This window comes from Falco punctatus, assembly GCF_963210335.1.
Source record: "Falco punctatus genome assembly, chromosome: 2".
Taxonomy (NCBI): Eukaryota; Metazoa; Chordata; class Aves; order Falconiformes; family Falconidae; genus Falco; species Falco punctatus.
In genome coordinates this window covers 21,493,713-21,516,488 of record NC_137581.1, presented here as the reverse complement: position 1 = coordinate 21,516,488, position 22,776 = coordinate 21,493,713, and the positions used below count along the sequence as shown (strand labels likewise).

The following is a 22,776-nucleotide window of genomic DNA, read 5'->3' as shown; positions in this document are numbered from 1 at the left end:
TGACCTACTATTGTAGGAATAACTTCCTAGGCTGCTCTGAGGAAGGCAAGTACTCTCCCCTAAACTGAAACAGCTTGTTTTTGAGACCTGAAGAACCAATATACAAAAGCTCCCTGAAAACCACACTGACATACAGTAAACGTACTTCATGGCAGCAGTTCCATTGTTTAAGATATTAATGGTCAGTTAGCATGTAAATAAAGAAAATTTTAATGATTTTGAACTTATTATTGCTGCTGTAAAAGCTGGAAATACTTGCCAATTCTCACAACCTTGCCACCAGAAATATGAAAACCAAGCAACTGTTAACACTTCTGTAATTTAGTCAAAGTGTTTGTCACTGCCATGAGATTAGGGAACAAAAAAAAGTCTCTGAGCTGGTTTTACTGTTGCAGCTTGTGCAAGAGAAAATGCTCTTCTCCATGGGGTTGTCTGTTGTCCACTTAAAATCAGCAGCAGCTTCCCAATTGTTCAATTTAGGATCCAAGCTTAGACTCAATTACAAGAACCGAATCACTACAAACTAAACAATTCTTAGTTATTTCAGAAGATTTGGTAACCATTCTTTCACCATCTTTTAAAAATCAAAATTTGTGACTTTGGAAAAGAAGGAGGTATATGAGTTACTAGTTACAGTCAAAGCAGAAAGATAAGGGAGGTAGTTTCTTCCTCCCCGTCTTTGACTCAGCCAGAGAGCAGAATTCACATTTGGATAGCATGCTTTCTTAGAAGAGAACAAAGAGGAAAAGAGGAAAAAAATGCCTAAAATGACTTTATGAGTAAAAAGATCCTGGATCAGAATAATACTGTTGCACTTTGGATTTCACTACCTTTTTTTGTAGATAAAAAGTGTAAAAACAAATGAAGGGGATAACACTTAACCTGAACAATTGGGGGGATTAAAACAAATGTACATATGAAATTGCCTGTTTTGGCTCAAACTCTGTCTAGAAATACCTTCTGCAACTCATTGAATCTGAAGTTATTTGCTCCAGTAAACCAAGATCAGCATTTTATTCTTGGCATCAAACCCCACAGTGTTTGCTATCAAGAACATACTCTAAGATCTTACAAGATGCTATGTTGCCTACACTACAAAAATAGTTGAATTTCCTTTCTAGCCTGATATTACTCATGGGCCAGTTACTGCTGCAAACACTGCAAATTATTTGACTTACTCGACTTATTTTATAGAATTCTGATTTACTAGTTTTCAATGTTGCAATCTTTAGTAAAAACTAAAGTATTCTGATTCAGATATATATAATGAAATTCTCTGAAACCGTAATAGACGGGAAGTCACATTTATAAAAACTTTTAATAGTAAAGATACTGTCTGAGAATCTGGTTTTGTAAGTTTAATCCCCCAAAAGCGCTAAAGCTAGAATGGAAGCAAAACAAGGAATTTTTGGCTCATTTGAAAAACAACTAAGAAATATATGAAATGCTGAAAAATCCTTATTTCATCAAATTCAATACAACAGAAAACTCTTTAAATGTGTGATTTGAATGACAATAGCATATACTTGGTTATATTTTAATTTAGCACAATTAGAAAAGAAAGACTTAATAAGGACACACTGTTTATTATGAAGTAGCATGAAGCATTTCAGGAACTTCACAATTCATTCCTTCTATAAACAATTGTTTCTGTTTGCAATAGGGCAAAAGAACTCCAAAAACATAGATTCCCAGTTACAGAAAACAAACAAGTAACCCCAAGGTTTTCCACGAGATTATGTTGAATCATTTTTATTTTTCATATTAGAAAGCAGACAGCAATAAACGCAACAAGAATAATTCACTCCTTTGTTGATGGTCTATATCCCACCAAATTTTTAATTCACGAAGTCTTGGAAGGAGTAGTAAAAAGGATTTGTTGCAAAATGAAAGAGTCTCTCTCCTTTTGAAGAGATTATAATGCTCCCATTGGTAAAACACATACTAACTTATTACTTATTTCCTTTTTAATGTATATAGTACTATAAAGACATTTATCTACATTCTCTCTCACTGTAATCTTAGTACGAAAGTTTTTTAAAGGTATCAACAAACTACCCCATTTGAGTGTCAGGGAAGAATTTGTACTCAGATACCTATTAGGGTCTAGGAAGACTGCCTTTCTTTTGGCATTAACAAAACCAGAAATTAAAATTAAAATGACAACATCCAAAGTGGAGTCACCTAAACACATGGTGTGACAGGAATGTTTATCCTCAAGTAACAGGTCGTATGAGTGCATTTTTAATAATTATAGCACTGGACCTGCTGAAAGATATTAACAAAATCATTTACTAACAAGAAAGTGAGCCTTTGAAAGGATTCTTCATAGCTGTCACTGTCATATTTTTGCCAAGCTTTCAAGTTAAAACAAAAACATCATGAAGCAAGGAAGTTAATCCCACTCCAACAGGAAGAAAACACTTACAGTGAGGCTCATAGGGAGGAGGAGGATCACCACAAGGAACACACTCCATGTCTTGAAAGCCTCCAAGCTTGGTCTTCCTATAAAATCTAGGAGAGAAAGGAATGAAAAAAATCCGTTATCAAAACCAATTATTTTTCCTCACAAAATGAATCAAGTGTTTTAATAAAATCCTCTATAACTGCAAGCTATCAGAAAATAGAAGGAAATAGAAGAAAATAAAAGTAAACAAAAATATAGTAGGTATTAATAGTACAGCAGTAAATCTAAAGTAAATTGATTAAAGTAAATTCCAGATCTGTTAGTGCAAATGCATAGTCACTATAATCTTACATTCACATAAGAAATAAACAATTCTGGAGCTTTCAGACCAAAATCAATATCCTGTCTTCCACATAGATCACAATACACAAGACAAGTATGATGAATTTACATTATGCAAGCTTCTTTAAACATTTTAAAAATATAAGCAAACTGATAAATCTATATAGCTCTCCTAAAAGAAACAAGATATTAAAAGATAATTATTACCACTAACAGTATACAAAGGACATAAATTGGCTCATTGATGCACTTGGGGCATCACTTCTACCCCCCAAGAAAGTCTTAGTGTGCCATATGACAAAATCTTCAGAAAATAAGATTATTCTGAATGCTTTGTACAACAGCAAAACAATAAAAATGGATTTGCAGAACTGTATTTTAACAAACCAACAATCTCTCTCTGACCCATCCTTCTCCTCCAGGAAGATCCTCACCACCAACCAAAATCACAAGGTGCATGGACTGTGAATGCAAATTAACAAACCGACCACAAGTCCCAATCTACACTACCCAATTCTCTACTTTGTTTCTATTTTCTCACTTAAATGCATACTTTAAAGATTCTAGATATAAAGCATTTCAAGGTATGAAAAACAACTGTTGTATCCAAGGAGACATTTTATTCTAAAGATCCTTCAAGAACTTTACTATTGAGTTTACGTTTGAAGAGCTTACTGACTACAGTGACAGGCAGAAGCCTACATTCCTAAACCAGGGAACAAGAGTAGCATCAGACAAAACCCCCAAAATTCAGAGTGTTGTATTTCAAATTTGTATGAGAGTATGACATCCTCTAAAGAACTTACCTACAACAGCTCCCTAATCAGTTAGGTCTGTCTTTCAACCAATCATTAGTACTAAGCTAGAATCAACAGCTGTGGTCTGTTCAAGATAAGTATGTGAATTAAGTGTTTTCTGTAGTGGTAGTAGCGCATTAAATAAAAGTTACTAACTCTACTGATGTTAAATTACTAACACTACAAATTCCATTAAAATTTTAAGACTGTAACAGCTAAAGCAAACAGCTTTTCAGCTGCTCAAGAAACTCAAGCTTTAACAGTGTGAACAGAAACAGATTATTAAGACTGAAGGGGCCACTGCGATCATTTACTCTGAACCAAATGTGTTAATATTTGTTTTTAGCTGACATACTCACTGTAGTGTTTTGAAGCTGAATAAAAGGGAATGGCATGTTGGAAACACACGCAAAACAGAAATAAGTATGATTGCTGAGAGGTAATACATTAGCTAAACCATTTGGTTTGGCTAGCTATGTCCTCCATGCGCTTAGGCAGCATCTGAACTGATAGGACAGGTAGGAGTGGTGGCATGTTCTACAGTTCTGTTCCCCAAAACATCCAGACAAGATGACCTGTGACTCCCCACTAGCCATGACTCCCTCCCTATGTTTCCAGCTTTGCTGCCAGTAAAAGCAAATTGTGGAAACAGCTCTCATTTTAACACATACTCAACACGTATCTAGAACACATTCTACAACAGAATACTGAGACACATTCCCACATCCCCCAGTTTAGACCCTTAATTCATGTTTTATTCTGGCTTCTTTTTTGTTCCTTTCTTGTCTTCCAAAATTTAGCTTGTTTACACCACAAGAAGAAAATCTTCTCCCTGCTGACAGCCAAAGAGCCCTACAATATGTAACGTATTAATATGCAAGAAGGGCATAAATCAATCTACCATGTGGCTGTCGGTAGTATGAAAAGTGGTTGTGAGTAATATCTAATGCCTGGGGCTGTACCTGCTTATACCATGACTTAAACTAACATTAGTTTACCAAAGCTTTACTAAGTGTTTTTAAATGACAAGACCTCACTTCTGGCTTGAGATGAATAACTGCAGAGCGTCAACAGCATTCAGGTATTTGATAGCTGGTATTCAACAAAAAGTATATAAAAATAAATAAAGTGGCTGAGATATATATATAGGAAACAAACGGATAAACTTTTAAGCATCTCTGAAATATATATCCCCAAAATACAAAGGCTGTTACAACTGCAAATCAGTTCTCATGACTTATTCCTTTCAATTAAATTATCAATCCATAGTTAAAAAAAATCAGAAATGCCTTCTAACAAATTAATGGCAGGTGTTTTTAATAGTGGAACTTGGCCACAAAGTAAAGAACAGCCTTTTAGAGATCTTAACACCTAATACTACAAACAGAGATGACTAGTAACAGATCTGGGATGACTGGACAGCAAACTAAGAACAGATCTTGATGTTTAACAGCAGTTTCACTGAGTCTCCACACTGTTATGATTTCTTCCAAAACAATTCTTTCAGATCCATTTATGATTCTTAGCCAGAACTAAGCTCTATGAATTTACCAACATGGTGAAGGAAATTCAGGAGCGTAAATCACAGCCAGTACTTTTGACCTAAAAATGTATGCGCATGAGAATTACTAGGCATTGACCTAAGGGGGGAAAGTAAGCAAATAATGCGATCAGCCTTCAAGGAAGTAACTGTCTATTTTTTCAAATGTTTAATTTTTTATAACAATGAAGTAAGTTACCAGGGACACTCAACATTTTGAGATATTTTGCTCAGGCACCGTATAGACAATACTCTTATAGATCAAGTAGGTAATTATCAAACCATGTTTATAGATGAGACAATTAAGACTGCAATTCTGAAATTATGTGCTCAGATTATAAATTGTTGGCAAGGCCAAGATTAGAACCTAGGACCTTCATATGTATATAAAAGATACAAACATTTATCCAGAAAACATGGAACAAGCAAACGTTAATGCAAATTACTTTGAATCTGTTCAAGTCTCATCTTCAGAAATGGACTTACCCTGGCAAACAGTCTCCACATAGTGCATTGCTGGTGGCAGAACAGTTGGCCTTCTGAAACCGGTTAACTAATGCACAATCCAGACAAGGCTTGCACTTCTGAAAGCCCCAGTCTTCCTTGAATCTGTTTGGCCGGCATGTCATGCACTGTGCATCCTCCCCATATCCAAAGCCGCATTCCTGTAGGGATTAACAAGCAATAGCAAGCTATTCAGTCACGGAAAGCGTGAACAAGAAGAAAATGCTGGGATAAAATGAAGACCTAGTGTAATTATTACTGAGAGTAGGTCTTTCTAGAGACAAAAGCCATCCTTTCAGCAAGTTCAAATGTGTCTTCCACTGCTAATAATCTCCCTTACTTCTATAAGGAATACTTAGTCATCCACTTTATTCATGAAACCACTGTGTATTTGAATGATAAAGGGCTTCAAGGACTCCCACAGCTTCATTATTACTAGCTTATGGTAGAATTATTGAGCTGTCTGTTTTTTAATTAGGTCAGTCATGTGAAAGTGCAGAAACTGGGACAAGTGAAGTATAAAGGCACTTACTCGGTTACAAAAACAGCAAAGAACCACTTTGATATTAAGGTTCATAGCTAAGGTGAACAAAGTTAATTGCCGAAGAGAGTGCACTGATCTTCAAAGGCTTAGAATTTCTGTTACCAAATAAAACAGAGCTGGTTAATGACCATCAGCTAGGCATGGAACGTTGCTCAGCCACTAAGAATTTCAGAAACTCAATCCGCTCCAGTTCTAACAGTTCTTAAACTGTTGGAAAAGTTCAATAGCTCTGCAGATCACAGGGAGCCCTGATATTTTACTATACAAGGAGTATTGTTATGGTTGGTTATTTATCCCAAATTTAGCTGTTTAAAGAAATTATTTCCATTAATTTGCAAAAGGACACCTAATGCAACTGACAGGCTGCAAAGAGAAACGCTTCACCCAACAACATGTAATACTTTGGGGACTGAATTATATGACCTCATTATCAAGAGCTATCAATCTATTTCATTTTTATGTCACTATCTTAGACCTATCAAGTTACTAAGAGTTGCTATTCCCTTTTCTCATCTGAATAGCTTTTTTTTTTTTTTTTGTACTTTGGAGTTAGATTTGTGCATTAGTGGCACACCACAATACAGCAAGAGGAATACAACAAATTGCTGGAAAAGACTTACTGGGAAGGGAATAGGTGGGAAAGGCACAGTCTGGGGACCTCCTTCTCCAGTATGTGGTCTCAGTGGAAGACTAAAGCATCCTCCCAGTAGAAAAACTGCAGGAAATCTTCAACTGGGGCAACTTAAGAAAGATTTCCACCACTTTCCTCCACAACTCATGCATGTTCAGCACACATGAACAGATTTGTCTAAAGTCACCCACCTAAGCAAATCTGATGCAGCATAAAAAAGCTTTGAACCTTAGAAATGCACTCAGGGTTCTCCAAGGTTTTGCACATCTATGGGACAAGCTCTGAGATTGAGTTGGCCAACATGTATTTTACAGTGCCTCCAATTTGCAATGACAAAGTAACATTAAACAACTTCACATGCATTTTTAGTGGACAGTCTAAGAAATTTTCCTTTATGTTGAGAATATCTTTACTGTCCTCTGAAACAGAACAAGCACTCAAGTACACAGGAAATGAACAATTCTAAGAAAGCAACCACAGACACTAAAAAAAGTCATCTCTGTCTCTAGACCCAGGAATTTAAAAAATAGGTTTTAATTTTTGTTTTGTCTTTTAGCTGAATTGTAGTTTCTTACTACTGACTATTATTCAGATTAAGGAGCAGACAAATCATTGCAGTTAGTAACAACAACAAAAAAAACATACTAGTTTCATACACTGTACAGCACAGTCCTCCCATGAGATACTGACCCTAATAAAGCTGGTAGGCAAAAGGAGATAAAAGCACTTTTTTTGTGGATGTTGTTTTAAATTACTTCAGACACAGAACATTTTCTACCTTTTTATGTCAAACCTACCACTTTCTGCTAGGAATCAGTGCCAAAACAGTGGAGATTCTAGTAGTCCTATTTTATGTCACCTAAAAATATCTTAACTATATTCAGTTTTACACTCTATTTCATTCATGCAGCTGTAAAATTTTATAAAAAACTACATGATTACCACCAGGGACTGCAACCAGACTAACTTCTGTTAGAAGCTTTTGCTCTTCCTAAGTCTAAATAAACTTTTTCATTGAATCTCATTCCTTAACACATTCTGTCTAAACACCTACTTTTTACTTTTTCTATTAAGATCATCCAAATAGTAGTGTTATAGGATATATCATATAGCTCAGTCAAACCATGTATATTCGGATCTTTTGATAAATCACCTGGAATCAGTCCCTCCCAAGTCCTAGTAAACTTTCAAATATAAGGCTCAAATTAACTTAATTATAAGTTTCCCTTTCCAGACTACCTTTGAAGTTTCTGATCAAAAACAAGCAACCACCAGGAAATAAAGTTAGAATTAAATGCCTTCAACTCACTGTCCCAAACTACCAAAGCTCCAGTAAATTGTTTCTAGCTCTATCAGATCTGCTTTGCTGTAGTTGGATGCATGGACATATCTTACTGGTCCTTTGTAATGTGGAATGGTTTACTTTAAAGCTATAAAAAAGGTGGATGCAATATAAAGAGATCTTCTGCCCAAGGAATTTACAGTCTCTAGTCTTTTCAAAGATGGCTTCTAAGTCCTTGCCAGGAATTCCGCAGATATAATCCATAACAACTACAACTTCATGTATGTGCTTTTTATGTTCACGTAGTAGTTGTGGTAGTTAACTGCCTGGCAGGTGCAAATAAATATTTAAGCTTGTAAACCAGGCAGAACTTCAAACAGATGTGTACTCATAATTAACCACATTCCCAAAACTGAAGTATATGATTTAGATTATGGATTCAAACCCTTTGATATCTTGGATATTATAATTTAGCAGGCCAAAGATATAAACAAGCGACTGTTCATCTTTTATCAGTACATGTGCAAAACTGATGTGCACCAGTTTTCTCAGTGCTCTATTTACAAAGCTGTCAAGTTATACAGCTGATGAAACCTGAACAGTTCCCAACTTCCCTCACCCTTTCCATCCTCCCACTCGGATTTTTAAGAGGGGGTTCATCTCCTGTGGCAGTTCACCTCAGGACTGCAGAAAAGAAAAATAAAACTTGTAAACTCAAATAGCTAGATTTCAAAAAAAGTTTTTTTTATTTTTGTGCCAGGGCAGGAAAAAAAAAGCATGTAAATATACACTATAGTTGGTTCTCCTATTATGAAGTGTACTATGAAGAAAACTTGGCCCACTCTACCCTTTCCACTTCCCCTTTTCAATGCTACCTACCATCAATGGTACCAGGTAACATTAATGAAAAATTTCCCTCTCAAATGATACACAGTACAAGTCATGAAAACCCAAACGCTAATTTAGAAAAGTGCATTGAAATTAATTTTTAAGAAATCCTCAAAATTCACCTAGGAATCTGTAGCAAACTAGTTAAACTCATAACTTAGTTTCAAGCTAAAAATATTAAAAACATATAGTAACAGACACCTCTTAAAAGTACTACCTTGGCAGCGTCAACATTTTCTTTGCGTATACTATACAAACACGGATTCAGACAGAATGACCAAAAGTATAGCAGACTATAAAGGGTAATGGAATTAAGTGGTATGGGTTTTCCCTAAAAGTTGAATGCAAGGCAGAACAGTAAATTAGGGTTAAAACATTCTTTCAATTAAAATAACCTCAAATTTCATTTTAAAAATGCTTTCAGGCATTATTAAGATCATAATCTGCAAGCACATTTTAGAATTTCTTTCTTCTTTTACTGATTATCCACAACCTACATAAGTCCCTAGACAGTACAGCACAGAGATGTTCCACTTAGGCTATGATGATTACAAGAATATTTGGGTATTCTCAAGAAAAAAAAAAAAAATCTTCCAGCCATTAAGACACTTTTAATGTGTGTCAGGTCATGTAACAGGTTGCAGCACTACACTGGTGCTGGGAAATGGAGTTTTTAGTAGTAACTTTTAGTATATAGCAGCGTTAGACAGCACAGAGTCTGAGCCTCCAAAAATACCTGAGGCTGCGGATCAGCTTCACCTAGAATCCAATAATCAGCCAGATCTATCAGCAGAACTTTTTGAGCAGGACAGGCTGCAAGTGTGCTGTAAACATGTCAGATTTAGCTGCTACGGCAAAGTGCAAAGTTAGTGTCAGAGTAAGTTTCATTCTTACTGAGTGAGATTTGACATGCCTACATGCAGCTGCTCCAGCCTCCACCAGACCGACCCACAAACAAGCGTTAGCCTCTCTTGAGCTGAAATACGGCAGGCTTCCTCAGAAACGGCTCTCTTGCTTTGAAAAGTTGCAGAGTGATTGCTAAATATGGTAGCAGCTCCTCTCTGTGACTTCACTGGGACAGCATGTCAGACATAGCATACCAGCTTTGATGTTCTGTATGAGGACTGCTACATTCAGGAGTAGCTTCAAACAGTACCATTCTGTTAAATTCAGAATTCCTTTTCCTTTCAAGTCCTTTCAAATGCAGGTTTCCTCTTCCTTCATCGTATACCTGGTGCAAGGAAGCAACCTATGATACATAAACCTGCCTAAGCAATCATCAAGCTGCCCTTGTCCCACAGGCTCTCCTTACAGCAGCTGCCTCTTGGTGACGGTATTTGCCACCATGTATTTGGTGGCAATGCTAGCTTAAGGCACTCTCTCCCCTTCACCTCTGCTGCTTCTTCCTTGTCATACCTTGTCCTCAACTGCAGTGATAGAACCGATCATGAGGCTGAGCTATAAATCTAAACCACTGCACGGATCCAGGTCAGATGTGATCAGTTCATTGATTCTTTAAAAATCTACCGTGTCAGCATAACACACAGTTAGGGCACTGTGGGAAGAACTTGTTATTGCCAAAACTGTCATCTCCATATTTCTGAACTACAACCTCAGATTTGATCTGTTGATAAAACAATCTAATATTGCAACTCAGAACTTTAACTGTAATTCAAGCTCGATGAAGCTGAGAAATACACTGCTTTTTCACATACAAATTAAAAAAATACATGAAAGCTATAGAGAGTTATCAAACATTAATAAAAGCAAATTACGGTGAAAGGACTGAAAGGATTCTCATTTCTGTACTGGAACACTTTCAGGAAAAGGCTGAAATGCACACTATCCCAGTTCATATTTTTTCTGCATTAATTGTGATTTTCTATAAATTTGAATCACATATAAGGTTTGATTTCTACAGAAACACATTGCTGGTAAGACAGGACAAAAAAGGCTTTTACTATCAAGCCACATTCAGGCACTAGCAACTCAAAGTCACTTAATGAAAGATATTAAACAACTTGCTTTGTTGTTTAGGCTTTGTTTTCTACTACATTAATAAGAAATAATGCTGAGCCACATGAAGCAAACACTTCCTTCTGAATCAATATAATCATTTTAGTCTCCCAACCCCGAAGAAAGCACTGCTTAAGAAAAAACCCACAAATACTCCCCTCAAAAAAGCCAAACAAAACCCCCACATGCTCAAGAGCAAGCTATTTCAGTGGTTCAAAGGCTTCACAAGCATTACCAAGGACATGTTTATGAAAAGACTATATAGATTTTTTTTTAAATGAACAAACAGAAGTAAACAAACAGGAAAAGCAGCTTTCATTCCCTTTCCCATGAGTGCTAAATTGTTGATACAGTAACAAAGTATGCTTTCTTATGATAGCAATGTTATGGCAATGTTAAAAGTACTTTACAAGAAATACAATCAACATAAGCGATCAATGGATTTTAGTTCTAAGCTACTGCAATATCTGCAGTGCTGCTATTAGAACATTTGATAAGAGAATCAGAAAGGAAAAGCTGAGATGGTACTATTTTTTCTTATTTTAAGGAAGAAAGAGTTACATTTAAAAGGTTTTTGAAGAAGAGAGCTCCACTAAAATGCAACAGCAAAAGCTGAAAAGAATAGTCTAGATTTGGAACCAGTTACATGAAATAAGGCTGGGGTTTTCTGTTGGGTTTTTTTGTTTCATGCTAGAAAGGGTGTCTGAAGCTGCTTATCTATGCAGACAGGAAGGTCAGTCCAATCCAATAGACTGAGCATTAGTTTGCAACTAAAATGAAATGCTCATTGCAGAATCACAGAACAGCTCAAATCAGAAGGAACCTTGAAAGATTATCTGGTCCAGCCTTCCATGGGACAGGGGGCTGAGATGATCTAGCACCCTGTCCAACTTCATCCTAAAAACTGCCAGTGATGGGGACTCTTCCACATTCCTAGGGAGGCTGTTCCAGCGACTGACTGTTCTCACTGTAAAAAATTTCTTTATTATATAGAGATAAAACCTCTCTCCTGGTACAACTTGTACCTGTTGCCCCTTGCCTTGTCTATGTAGCGCCTTGTGAAGAGAAAGCCTCCATCCTCTTGTTCCACTCTGTGACCTCTGTCTACTCTGTTCCACCAAAAACTTCCTGCATTACAACGGGAGAGTTCATTTTGGTGCTAGTGTCTCATGTATAAATTAAGAAAAGGCAACAGCACTTCCCTTAAAAAGTTATTATGAAATGCTCACATGCTGTAGCAACAAAGGTCATATGAGTAACTTAAGTTGTTGATACAGTAACAAAGCATGCTTTCTTATGATGGAAATGTTAAAAGTACTTTATAAATTTATAACAAGTTAATAGTTGTAAAAATAATTATATATACACACACATCTGTTTAGATATTTGAGTTCTAGTGTAGTAGCAAAAAATAGTATTTAAAAGCCTATTTGTGTCTGGGAGAAGTAATTGCTTACATTGAAATTAATTAAGCCTTCGTATTTTCAGATAAACTAGTCCTAAGAATCACGACTATCAGACTGTAAACAAAAATAAAGTAAAAATGTAACTTGAATAGTGTACTACTGCAAACTAGAACTGCCCTTTTTTATTTGAGCATTACTCTATTAAACTGAAAGTGTAATTACTTAGGGTATTAGTTTTTATGCTTTTGTTAGTTGCCAACTAGGTAAGTATGCTACATCAATGCACATAATACTGCTTTAGTATGACCACTCTTAGAAAGTGCCATATTTACAGGCAGCTCCTGTATTAAACACTCCTCAGAACCTTTCAGTCCTCCAATTTAAGGCCAATCTGAAAAAAAAAAAACCCTCATCCAAACAAAACCACGTCCATACCATTGGTCATCTTTAGATCTCTACTTAAACAGCACTGTTTGTATGACTAAACCTTAACTAGTAGTGCCTAACACAGAAAGCAATCCTCACTAAAGCGTGAAACTAAGTATCTCTGTTAATGCACTGAACACTAGCTACAGGGGTTGGAGATACAATGTGCCACTATTTCAGTAGATGTTTTCAAATCACACACAAACCTCACTACTTAACTTGTACTTTTTATCAGAGCTGAATATAGTAAGAAATACAAAACCCAAACTGAAAGCTTATTTTTCCCTGTTTAAACACACATACATACCAGACTTAGTAATGTTTAACGTTAAAAAAAATCTTCAAAAATAATATTTCTAATTTCCCCTTGGATCTACACAACATACTTGCCTACAAAAGCAACCCTGAAAATTAAATTTCACTTCTCCTAAATAAAACCCTAAATTCTACCTTTATCATTCTTTTTACACTATCATTCAGAATACAAAACAGAGTTTGCCCTTCTAAATGGAAAGGGCAGGAGAGCTACTTCTGTCTTGCTTTATGCTCCCAGCTATCATTTATCAACCAGACTGCACAGTTACACTTGGGCCACCAGTTTTACACTCTAACAATGGGCAAGATGTAGATATAGTAGCCGGACACTAGAGAAAATCCAGAATGGATTCTGAATGTTGTCATTGTAAAAATCAAGCTCCCCCATTTCAGTGGTCTGCACCAATCACTAGTTTAAAACTCACTTTTCAAACTCTCCTCTGCACAGTGAGGTTATTCAGTCTTAATTCACTGTAGGGTTTTTTCTCCTCCCTTTGTAGAACAAACTCACCTTTAAAAAACACAATTTTAATTGGAGAGTCCATACCCAGATCTTGTAATGGTAATGTAATGGTACTGCGTACTTTATTAATGGCATTACTACTTTCTGAACTGAGCATTATATTTAAGAGAACCCCAGAAAACATGGCACTTTAAGACATTAAACCACCAAAACAATGAATTTAATAATAAATAAAATTTCCACATAGGTACAGCTGTCTATTATTTTAGCCACATAAATAAATGCAGTTATTGGAAACAAAGTAAATTCTAGAAAGCATGATTTCCTTACCTTTGAGAGTTCCATTCCAGGTCCACATTGTTTGCAGAGGACACAGTTTCCAGCATGGTCCCTGAATTCTTGCTCTCTGCAATCTCCAGTCTCACAAATTACCCTACTTAGCTTAAAACAAACAAACAAAAAAAAACCAAACCCAAAAACACAAAACCACACCTCATCAAAATGTAATTAATTTGCTACTAACATATAAGTTATATAAACTCCAAATCTGAGAAATAAATCCATGATTCTATCTTAAAAACATATTTCTGCATTATCAAAAACTTTAAGTATGGCAATGAAAATGAATCATCTCACTCCAAATATGGGTAAGTGGTCTGAATTTTAAAGTTTGTCAGTACATAGTAACTTGTAATAATTTCAGGTTTTAGATGACCTGCTTGATATTTGTCACCTGTAGAATGTTAACACACTTAATTGTTTGAACATGAGTTTAAGTTCCTCACTGTAGTAAACATTACGAAAATGCACATGACCACTGACTACAGCTACAATCTTCCTGACAATAAGCTACATTATATTGCCATTTCATTTATTTGTGATTTTTGATTTTCCTAAATGATGCTATCACAACTGAAAAAATAAGTTAAATTCTATTCCTTTAAATATAAATATCTAGAGATTTTGAAAGGTCACTCAAATGTTTTGGAAATTAAAAAAAACCCAAACCAATCTGTATGAATACTATCTATTCTAAATTGCCCTATGACTTTATATTTAATGGGCCAAATGAGAAAGAACCCAGTTTCTGCCTTCAAAGGCACTTAAGTACATTACCTGACCAAACCAGAAACTAGGGTTATGAGAAGTACCATAAGCAGTAATATCAGCCATGCAAAGTCTCAGTATAATCACTGGAATCCTACCCAGGAAACATTAGCAAACCCTGTAAGCTCCCTCAATAGAATTTTAAATTAAACGTCTCTATGCAGGCTTCCATCACAGAAAGTGCTCTCCACAACTGTTACTAAATTCTTATTTTGTGTATTAGCCTTTTCAGAAACACCAAAGCCTTTTGATAGATATGAAGTGTTAATTACCCTTAGTTCTACAGCTTGTCTCTGTAAGCCAGAGTCAAAGTACACTTAGTAGGTGATGTAATCGTGTGCTATGCTATGTTCTGTTGACAAACTGAAGACTCCAAACTCCTGAGCTATCTCTAGCATAATGTACTAAGAGATGGTCACTGCAAATTGCCTAGAATTCCTGCCACCTCTCTGAAGTGGAGAAGTATCACCTTCATAGCACTATATTCATCTTTATTTTCTGTCCTAGTCCAGTCCTCCTTCCATGAAGAGGCTCTCAAGGTAAAATTTTTTAATTGCATGTGAGGAGTAGCAAGAAATTATACAAGTCAGTTAACCAAACTCACTTTTAAATTGATTAAATGCACATGTAATTGTCTGTGTGTATCTGTTTAAGACTTTCAGTTTTAGCAGTGACATGTAAAATGAAAGACACCATTCCTGTGTCAAATATAATTTTTCCAACATTCAACCTAAGAAAAAAAAAATAATTTTAAACTTACCAAATATGCTAGCAAAATTATAAGCATCTTCAGTTTATCTTCTCCTTGTAAACCTTTAGCATCCATTTCTTACAATTAAACCCTTCTCCTTAAAAAAAAAAAAAAAAGAAAAAATTTACTATATTTTACAAATGTGTTTAAATTGCAAAAGTCATATGTCCGTAACACTTCATGCCATTCAGTTTGTCAAAATACAGCTCTGTTAATGCCATTAAAATATTTCAGATTGATTCCTGGAAGCTAAACAACAAACACACTTTAAAAATCATGTTCTTTTTTTGAAGACAAGGCAATATACACAAAGTTTCTACAGCCTCAATTATCAAAAGAAGAAGAAATTGCTGTCAGTCTAGATTAGAGAACATCAACATTTGCAACTCTAACAACCCTAACATATTTTTTGCTTGTTAGATGCCCAACTAGGTACATGACCAACAGACAGTTTCCTCAAACATGCCACATATCTGCCAAGACATATCTGCTCATGAGAATGTTCCTTCTGTGTCACAGTGTGGAGCAGAATGGGTTTGCGTAGCATCTAAGATAACCCCTTCTACTTCAGAAGTGCAGAACTAGAAGCATGCACAGGATCTGTTTCCATCACTTACCTAAGGGAGATTAACTTCTAAAGATATGTTAACATGGTTGCTTATGATCTGGTAGGCAAAGGCTATTACAGAAGACTTTTCAAACAGCATAACCAAATCACATCCTCAGACAATTTTTATCATAATCTCAGAAAAAGAAGAAAGAACAATCCATAAAGCCTTGCTTAATTATTTTTTAAGAGTGCTAACAAATAAATGATTAAAAAAACCTGAAGGGGAACCATTTGAAACAGTTATGTAAAGGAATTTCTAACTTGGATTAGTTTTTTTTTTGATCATTACATCAACAAACTACACCCCCACAGTCATTCAGAATATTGTGCTCGGCCAACAGAATATTTTTTCTCTGCTTACTTTTCTTTTGTTTATTTGAGTCTTTGTGTTAATCTTTAGTTTCTTACTTTTTGTCAGTTACCTGGAAATGTAGGTGTAACTTATTTCAGAATTCCAAACTATATAGCAACAGTATCAAGAAAGTAATAAATAAATCCAGTTTACATAACATGCCATTTGCATCTGATCCTAATTTGCATACCTGATGACAGTAATATAATGCTACTTTCAGACAGATATGAAAAATAATGTTTCTCTGACCTACTTCAGGGCTTAATGACTGATGTTTAATTACATTTTTTTTAAAGATAAAGTAAGTAATTTTTATCATTTAGGAGTAGAAGCGACTGACAAATGAAAGGATGGAACCCAAAACACAAGAAAAGTAGAATACTAAAAACAGTTGTGAAATGCTTTGAAATATGGGACTCTAAGAAGCATAATGCACTTAAATATAGACCAGAATGAGCATAAACTATAACTAACACAATTTCACATGTTACTGCATGAGTACCCTAATTAACAAATTCTAATTAGTACAAAGACAGTAAACTTCAGTGGCACTAGTGGTATCTTTTAAGATAAATTGTGTAAAGTGTAAAAACAGCTAAAGTCTGCTAGGAAGAACAGAACAGGCAAAGAGGTGTGTCAAGCAGCACTCTACAGGAAAGCCAAGATTACATTTTTATGGTTATTTCTCACTTAGTGATGGTAATGGTCAATGAGCCAATGACAATTATCAGATTATATGCATGTCAACATGAGTAAAAAAGAAGACATACCATCAAGTAATACAAATACATACTGACATAGGTTGCTTTTTTATGTCCGGGCAGAGTGGCAGGGGAGAAGCAGAGAAAGATAAAAAGGAAAGTCTCAGAAATAATTTTGGATTACCTCAATAGAGCAATTTGACACAAAAAGTACTGTGGAACAAACAGAAACATGGAAAACTGAAGACAATAAATTTTAAAAACCAATCAGTGGACAGTGAAAATACTGTTAAGGGAACTCAAATTTCAAGAAATGTTTCTCATCCATGTTTGGAAAGAAACAAGAAGGATAAAAACACCCATCATGTATCTTCTGGCTGAATAGTAACTGAAGATACGCTAAGTAAAAACAGACCAGACAAGAAAACTGTGAGACTTTGCACCTCAATAACCTTGGAAAAAAGTATCAAGACAGATGTAAGATAGCTGCTGTTCAATTTTTATACAGTTTGGAATGCTACAGAAATTCAAAAGCATTAATGTTATGAAAAGATTAAAAAAGAACTAAGCATAGTAATACAATAAACAACTCTACATAGTATTACAGAAAAGCAGTCCTGCAAAACAAGCTTGACTTCACTTGATTCAGAGAAGACAATAAAGCTGAAAATCTAAAAGATAAATAATATAAACTGATTAAATTTTAATTCAAAGAATCATGCTGAAACAAAAGAATTTTGGAAGAAAAATCTCCATTGACTTGTTAATTTCATATAATGGTATTCAGTGGAAAAAAATAAACACTTTATAGTTCTTAATTGCCACAGGAGGCAAAACTTTATGTAAGTGTCCAAGTGAAATCAAGCTGTAAATATAACTGAATTGCTTAAAACTGAATGTCGAGTGATTATTTCAGGTCATATACATTTATAGTCATTATATTCCTTAATAACATTACTCTTAAAAAAATAAAGCATAGCAGTTACAATGCAATTATGATAATCTGTATAATACTACCAGCATTTTAACACTAGGATTCTTTAGAAGATTAAAAGTATGTTTTACTTCAAATTTTAAGATTTACTTCTGCTTCTGAAAATAGATGTGTGACATACCCAAAATGAAACTGAACATCATAATAACTGTATATTTTTGTCAAGTTTCATGTAGAATTGTCGATACAAACAATATTGGTGAGCTGTACTAAGCATAATGATCTAAAACATGGAGCTGTGACATAACCTAAACAGCCTGTATTTTTTCCAAACAGGTCACCTGAAGTACAGAAAAATAAAGAAAATTAAGAACAGCCTGATTACGAGGCCAACAGATTTAGTACTTCCCATATTACTACAATAAAACTATGTGGCTTCACTACATGAATCTAATATTCATCCTATACATTTTTTCCAATATGCAGTAAGATGAAGATTTAGTACTGTAAAAAAATCAGCATGTAAACAACTTATTAAAACAAATATTGAAACAAGGCTAATGATGTATTTTTATGTTTGTAATATTCTGGAGTCACAACTGGATTAAAAAACAAATGCCATTCTTAACAGAAGGTAGTACAGAGTAACAAGCAGTATTACAAATGGTGTTGGTCATGCTTACAGCTTGTATTTCAGTTCTGGAGTTGCTGTTTCTGTTATGATGATCTTACAGCATGTACCTCAAAGACTTTTAGAACACAGAAAGCACATGGAGAAGCACGGTGAACACAGTTTGTTGACTTAGGTGTGGACATTTTATTGCACCTGTGAAATATTTTCTATGTAATTCTACTGCCTTTATAACACTCTTGCCAAATCCAATACCTTCAAACATCAGGAGTTCCAAAAGCTAGGGTAAATTTCCAAAATCTAATGCTTTGAAACTGGCATCAAACTATCACAGACTGCTCCAACTCATCTACACGTTTTACTATCTCCCAATTTGTTGGCTGATCATTCCATGTATGATGAAATCTCATAGCTTTAGGTCTACAATAGCATATGAGGTATCTTCTAGATACCTTGTCTTTTATAATCAATACATCTTTAGAAATAAACTTGCAGGTCTATGGCCTTAACCTTCAGTGGGTTTAGTGGCACCAAAACATGTTGAAATCATTTCAGCAGACATGTAGGAATGCCTGTGGTATTGTATCATGCAATCATTGTGCTTATTGTCCCAGTTCCTACCAAAAAAACCCAAAGAATATATACTGGCTATAACATATGAGAAAGAAATTTAATGGTATACAACAAGAAAAAAACATTATCGTACAAAAAAAAAATCTACCTTTTCATGACAACATTTTGATAAAAATAATGCAAATAGTTACGGCACATTAATAACTCCTTGTCTTGAAAACTAGTTCCAAAGGAGACAACTTGTGCCAGCTGCTCACTTCCCATTTCTATCTCCAGTTTGGTTAAAAGCCCTGCTCAAAAAGCCAACACTGCAGCACTTCATAATAGGTTGCCATTGGGCAAATCTGTTCCCTCTTGGTATCAAGTGGCATTACACTGATGTCTGTTGGACGCAAGTCATTCACCTCATACACATGCAAGCAAGAAGTAATGAAAGTTTTTTCTTCCAAAATGTCTGATCAAATAGAAGTTTGATACATTTGAAGATGATTTGTTCTTGTCCAGATACCAACATTTACAATGCTGAGTTCAGTTATGCTCAATTTTATTCAATGAAAGAAAACTGTGGACATAGGTTGAAGTCAGTAAATCATTCCAAATGCATCTTTTTCAGTTAACAGTAATATTCTTGCCCAAAATACTCAGGGAAAAGGAATCCTCATTAGTAATGTTCAGAACTCAAGATACGAACTTCCATTAAGAAATGTGACAGCATAGTTCTAGGGTTGGTGGCAGCGGGCTACTATGCATATGTATAAAGAGGGCAATATCAAACAATAAATTAGGAATGCATAATAAATGCATTGTGGAAGTAAGAACTTCCAGCCTTCCTGGGTTCTTGAACCCACTGTCCTCCAAAATCCATTCCTATGTTAACTTGCTTGCCTTGAACAGCTGTCATCATTCAATTTTAAAGCCAACTTACCAGAAAAAATATTTCTTCCTTCTCTTCTAAAAAATAACATTTCACCATGAAAGACACATCACTTCAAGACTTGAGGCAGCATGATTATATTATGACCTACTAGCTGGTTTCTCATACATGGGAGCACCAACACTTCAAAATCAACATCATCCACCTTCTGAAGGAACCCTTAGAAGGGATGAAGGGTCCCAATTCCAAATTCACGTTAACTTTCCTAGATCTTTAAGTTTCCCATATTTGTTTTTACATTCATACTTGACCACTTTTCCTGCTCTCTATAACACTCACAAAGAGTACTCTGAGGAGTTCTGGGTATGAGAGGAATGAAAATATAATCATCTCATCTTGCCAACAGAGGTCTCTGGTATTCAATGAACTGCATCTCGGCTCCCTTCTAACCACCCTGTTTCCCACCTGCAGCTGTCAACTGCATGCAATAAAATGGCAAGGAGTGGCAGATGGCTTTAGCAGAGTCAGTGCCCCACGGGCAAGAAACAAGAGAAGGGAAAGTACTTATGTTGCTGCAATGACAGAGACAAAGGGAACAAGGTAGGGACAAGAACTTCCACTACAGAGCTACACATTGTTATACTGTCTCATACGTAGAACACCTTCCCTCTACACCCTGCCTACAATCCTTGTGCTCTTCCCCTTTGTGAAGTAAATGAGGTCTTGTCTGACCACATTTGCTCCAATTGCTCTGAGAAGGCCCATGTGGGGGAAAAACTAATACTGTCAGCCAAGCAGCATTCATCATATTCAATACAGCATTGAATAAATCTGTATTTTTCAGAAGATGCCATACATGAAATTGTACAAAATTAGGCATCTGTGAAGAATGTATTTCTAGTTTTGTAAACACAGATAGCAGATTAAAGTTGGAATGTCGGTGCTGGCAGAACACACATATCTATTTTAGGGGCCAAACCAGGAGAGAAGGGAGATTTACACATAGCCAGGAAATATCTGTGCTCCCGAGTACTATATGCTTTAAGTTATGTTAGCAGAAGTACCTGACTTTACAGGAATAATGGTGATAATAATTGTACACCCCAAAGCAGCATCCCTACAGTGCCTTCACTACCATATACAGCATTTACAGAATGTATTATATCCCAGTCTATCAAAAAGCATATAATCAAGCAAAGCATGAGCATGAACTACGTAATTTATCCCCATTTTTTCTACTTACAAACGATGTTTCAAATCCATGCTGGTGAAATTATGTAAAATGGTTTACCATTCATGTTCCTCACCAGATCCAGACTATCATTAATTAGAAATTAGACTGAAGTATCGTAACAAAGGTGCAGTGTGGTGACACTGTTCCTACACTTAAACAAAGCTTTTTAGAGCATCATAACCTGTGATTCACACCAGATCTCCTAACCCCTTTGAAGGTGATGAGACTACTTGTACAAATAATGAACAATTTCATGCTTCAACATCAAAATTGCGGTAAAAAAATAATTGCTCCTTCTGTTTAATACCTCTCATGCATCTCAGGTTCTAGGAGACACTAGTTTGCTAGATGAAACCTCAGCACAGAGCTGCATTTGTACATATTTGTACTCAGATATGTAAGTGATACAATAAAATGCAAATGCCAGTATTACAGTCATATCTCATATATACCAAGGTATACTAATAGTTCCTTTGCAAAGTAATTTTAAAAAAATCATGAATTATAAAGCATTGGGCTGGTTAATACAGTTACTATTGCAATGTTGCAATGCCAACACGTTTCATTTATCCAGCCACTCTTTAGCAGTTTTGGATAGCATGCAATGTCTTAAACAGCACAAACACCAGTTACTTCCATTCTCAGCATTCTCTTTATTAGGATTGCAATTGCAAGTTGTGGAAATCGTGAAAAAGTAATTTCTTGACTACTTAACTATTTAAACATCTTACGACTAATAAACAGGCTTACTTCCATTTCCAAAACAAACAAACAAACAAAAAAAACCCAAAAGCCCACCACCATTTGCTTATATGGAAAAAGCTTCCAAGTATCATACCTAACTTGTTTTACGTGTGATAGTGAAGGTGTGCTTGAGAGAGAACAAACCTACCTACAGATTGAATCAATTGGCCACTTTTGCTCCTATTAAATGCTACTGGACCCTTGTTAATTTGATAAATGCATTCATTTACAGTAAGTATAAAAGCATTACATAGGTATTAAGTATCAAGACTTTTCACTACAACTTTCAGTCCAAGGATAGATTAATGGAGACAGACGTCAGGTAAAATCAAAGGCTTTTCAACAGAACCGTAACTGGGTTCGTAACTGTTCAACCTCTTACCAGACAAGAGAAAAAGTTACTAGCTCCTGTTCCTTCAACTCCGGCTCCGAAACTGTTGGAAGCCAACAGCAACTTATTTATGCAGCAGACGCGAGAACAGCTTGTGAGCAAGAACACCCTACTTCCAAGGGCTTTTTGTTCCCCGCACTGCGGAGCGCGACGAGTTACTGCGGGGCTGCCGCGACCCGCAACACCCCGCAACATCAGCGGCGACTGCTGTGCTGCGCGGTGCCCTCCCTACCCGCCGCCGCGGGACGCGGCGGGGCGCAGGGGCCGCTTTCAGAGCGGCGGAGCCGGGGCCATCCCGGCGAGGAAGGGTCTC

At 35.8% G+C, this 22,776-nt stretch overlaps 1 protein-coding gene across 3 annotated transcripts in view; it reads right to left on the bottom strand.

Annotated features, from left to right (window-relative positions):
* The window catches only part of TNFRSF19 (TNF receptor superfamily member 19), an 86,445-nt gene that overhangs the window by 31,984 nt on the left and 31,685 nt on the right, over positions 1–22,776 (bottom strand). For all 3 annotated transcript variants that reach the window (XM_080376366.1, XM_080376365.1, XM_080376367.1), the window contains 4 exons: positions 15,429–15,516; positions 13,892–14,002; positions 5,573–5,751; positions 2,429–2,514 (listed from right to left, as the gene is read on the bottom strand). In XM_080376366.1, the coding sequence (XP_080232492.1) occupies positions 2,429–2,514; positions 5,573–5,751; positions 13,892–14,002; positions 15,429–15,494 (442 nt within the window). In that variant the 5' untranslated portion in view covers positions 15,495–15,516. The remainder of the gene's footprint in view (positions 1–2,428; positions 2,515–5,572; positions 5,752–13,891; positions 14,003–15,428; positions 15,517–22,776) is intronic.